At 35.0% G+C, this 3771-nt stretch overlaps 1 protein-coding gene across 1 annotated transcript; it reads left to right on the top strand.

Moving 5' to 3' along the window:
• Positions 1 to 204: 204 nt before the first annotated feature.
• Positions 205 to 3560, top strand: LOC115229438. Its single transcript, XM_029799790.2, has one exon. The coding sequence runs from the start codon at positions 244 to 246 to the stop codon at positions 2071 to 2073; it is 1830 nt and encodes a 609-aa protein (XP_029655650.1). The 5' UTR covers positions 205 to 243; the 3' UTR covers positions 2074 to 3560.
• The last annotated feature ends 211 nt before the right edge of the window (positions 3561 to 3771 follow it).

Genomic DNA, 3771 nt, shown 5'->3' with positions numbered 1-3771 from the left:
TAATCAACAGAAGAATTTTGTGACCCAACGAATAACGTGTGTCGTCCTGTTATCGTGAACAAGGTATGTCCCCTTTGTGCAGGATTCTTGTGAAGAAATCGTAGGAAACGCACCATCGAAAGTGGAAAAGGAATCACCCGAAAATCTTTTCAGGAGGAAAGACATCATGAACATTGGTTGTTTTAAAGGCGTAATGTTACATTTTCTGACTATTTAATCGCCTTGACAGCTGACTTTAAAGACATGATGATTGAGTCGTTGAGTAAATTACTCAACACTTCTGCAAATAGGATCCAGAACTTTACCGTTCACAAATCCGAAAGCCCAACCAACCCAGCCAATTTAATAATTCAAAGATTGCCTACTAAGCGATACAGTATGCACATCGATCGCGACATTTTCTCCAAGGAGTATTCATCAACCAACACAAGGGATACGGACAAAGAGGAGAAATTTACCATGGAGATATCATTTATTCTTATGCCACTTAATACAACAAAAGAGAGGGGTAAGAGTGTATCATCAATATTACAAGAAATGGACTCTCTTATTCAAAGTAAAAGTTTTATGATAAATGTTAAGGAAACACGCGTAACAGTCGTCGGGTTGAAAAATGACTCGGATACCATAATGCCGAATATGTGGTGTATGAATGGCATTAAGAGTTATTACACAGATACTCAGTTCACTATGGTAACTCTAGAAAGTAGAGGGACGAAATCGGAGTTGATTTACATAAACAAAACTGATCGTTTTTACCAAAAGGGTGAGTTCGATCTGACAATATTTATCCAAAGTACAATTGGGTTTAACAAAGCTAACGTCTCTGGTTTCGTATTCACCTGTGACAAACCTCGTATAAGAAATAAAAAATGCGGCAGAATATCTCTGAGTAAGAAGGAGTACACTATATTCGAAAATAAATCTGTCAGTTTTCGGCAACATATCCTTGGTATTGATGATTACCAGTTTGATGAAGACAGTTCCATAGTTATCTGTATTCCATCAACCATGAAACTTCGCAGATCAATTGTAAAAGGCTGCGATATAGGCAATGAAGAATTAATTTTCTCACAGATTATATTAACAATTGTATTTGGACTTTTGTCTCTGGTTGCCCTTCTTGCTGTTTTAATCACATACAGTCTGTTTTCTAAACTTCGAAATATTCCAGGAATAAATATGATGAACCTAACATTGGCATTATTTTTGGCCGATTTCATATTTTTGGTATCTGCATCTGTAGAGTCTGATGCAGCCTGTATTACAGTTGCAGTTTCATTGCATTACCTATTCCTTGCTTCATTCTTCTGGATGAATGTTATGTCGTACGATCTGTTTCGTACATTCGGCCATGTCAATGTACTTCCGACCCCGAGGCAAAAATCTAAGGTCATACCGCGTTACACCCTTTATGCTTGGGGAGCACCGCTCCTCATTGTGGCTGCTTGCCTAGTCATTGAATTTAGTCACATATCCCCTTCGGTTACTATTGGTTACGGAAAGGCGAATCCTACGACGATTGTCAGAAATAAAATGATGCAAGAACCATCCAATCAATCGCTGAACAACAGCTACAGATCAATGGATACTGCACGTACATCTCATCACCTTGGATGCTGGATCCAAGACCCACTGGCATCTCTGATCGCTTTCGGAATTCCTTTGATATGTATCGTACTGACTAACGTTGTGATGTTCATTAGGACCATATACTGCATCCGGCGCAACCTCAAAACCATCAATTTACGCCTCAATCACCCAGTGTCTGGTCGGCATGACGTCATGTTATATGTGAAAATGTCCGTGGTTATGGGATTCACTTGGGTCCTTGGATTCGCTTCGTCAGGGATCAGCAGCGGTGCTCAGCCCACCGAAAATATATGTCTACTGCTCAACATCATTGGAATTTTATTTGTGATCTTCAACTGTTCCCAGGGAATTTTTATTTGTTCTGTATTCGTTCTAAACAAACGGGTTTTTGGCCTCTACAAATCACTCTGGGCTAAATTAAAGAAAACCATTAAACATCGGGAAAGTAGTATTTTTACTGTGATTCAGAACGATAAATAATAAAACAGATTCTAATATTAAGCACAATAAATATGTAGTATCACAGTGACATTTAGAAAACTTTCTGCCATGCAAATATTTCACTATCGCTGTATTGTAAAACAAACTCTACACCGCACTACAGTAATTCTACGGTGAATTCTATAGACTAACAGAAATTATTTTTTATTGTTTGCAATAACAGAAATCGTAACCCTCACCTGTCTATCCCATTACAAATACAGTTTTCCTATATACTTTAATAGTAACTATAGTTATAACATTCCTCTTTCTTTGTATACTATAAACTACACCTTGCACCATGACACGTCTAACACATTTTATTAAATCTCAAACAACGTAACTCCATCTCCCAATATTTATGCTAAAACATATACATCACACCACCTGTACACTATATGTAAGAGTGTATACTTCTTTTTCTGTAGCACAGCAAAAGAATTCTCTTTGCTTGCACTGTTTTATTTTCCAACAGTCACTACCATATACCGGTTTAATGTGGCTTCACGAATGATCATTAACATTGACCAAAGTAATATATTTCGCTATTACATACAATGAATTGTTATTTACTATTTATGCAATATTGAATGCATATACGTAGACATATGGCAATACACACTACATTTATTGTCTTTCTAAAGCTCATGTTTCTCAGGAGCGAGTACATCTTTCCCTTGTTGGTGAAGCAAACAGCTATTTCGGGCTAACTGAAAATTCGTTTCAAAAGAAAAATGATTCTTGAGCCACTCAGAAAGAGAACTTTAATACTTTAATATCCCAAATATTGCAATTTCACGGACGATACTATTACGAATTATAAGACTAACTGTTCTATTACAGGAATTACCTCTTCCTATATTAATGGTGCCAGAAAATAGTCTTTTGGAGACTTTTGCAATCTTCACCAAAATATTGAAATTGCTATGTATTACGTATTTTCCGACTACCTGCTGGTTAAATAACTTTTCATTCCGTATAATCGATTTCCGTATTCTCAAGAATAATCATGTTTAAAATTTTTTATTCATCAGTACTGAAACTCAACCGACAATTGCTGTTTCACTAATACACATGAATTTTTGCATTTCATTTTTTGGCATCTTACTGTCGATATGATATATTCTATGTTTTAACATGCAAATAAATTAGAACACTACATGTTCTGTGCATGATAATGACTGGACACATACGTGAAATCCTTTAAAAAAATTTTCTCAACCAATGATATCTTGATGTACTGTTGACACAAATTATTGCGATTTTCCACAAATGTATGTGCTTATGTTTCCACAATCCTTTTCTAGTTTTCAGTAATTGAAAAGTGAAACTCGGAATTACGTTTCAACGAGACTTTGACTCTGATAATATACACACTACTGAGGATTTATACATCGTCAGTGAAAAAATGATGGTGTTGAAAAGGATCACATATTTAATTATTTTTTATGTCCACTTTCTGAATAGTTAGAAAAGCGCATGCAGTGGTAGTCAAAATTTGTGTGCGTATACATACATATACATACAAACATACATATACATACATAGTATATATATATATATATATATATATATATATATATATATATATATATATATATATATTTAAACTGATGTGTATAATCTACTTAGTTTAGAAGTGGCGAAGTGGCATTTAGAGATTAAATAAAAACTAAATAACATGTACAAACATCATTT

Source organism: Octopus sinensis, unplaced genomic scaffold (assembly GCF_006345805.1).
Source record: "Octopus sinensis unplaced genomic scaffold, ASM634580v1 Contig12648, whole genome shotgun sequence".
NCBI lineage: Eukaryota > Metazoa > Mollusca > Cephalopoda > Octopoda > Octopodidae > Octopus > Octopus sinensis.
Note: the sequence above shows the minus strand (reverse complement) of the source record. Positions and strands in the feature narration are given on the sequence as shown.

Coding starts and splice junctions, on each gene's coding strand:
- LOC115229438 (XM_029799790.2), top strand. CDS start 244: ATGATGATTGAGTCGTTGAGTAAATTACTCAACACTTCTGCAAATAGG.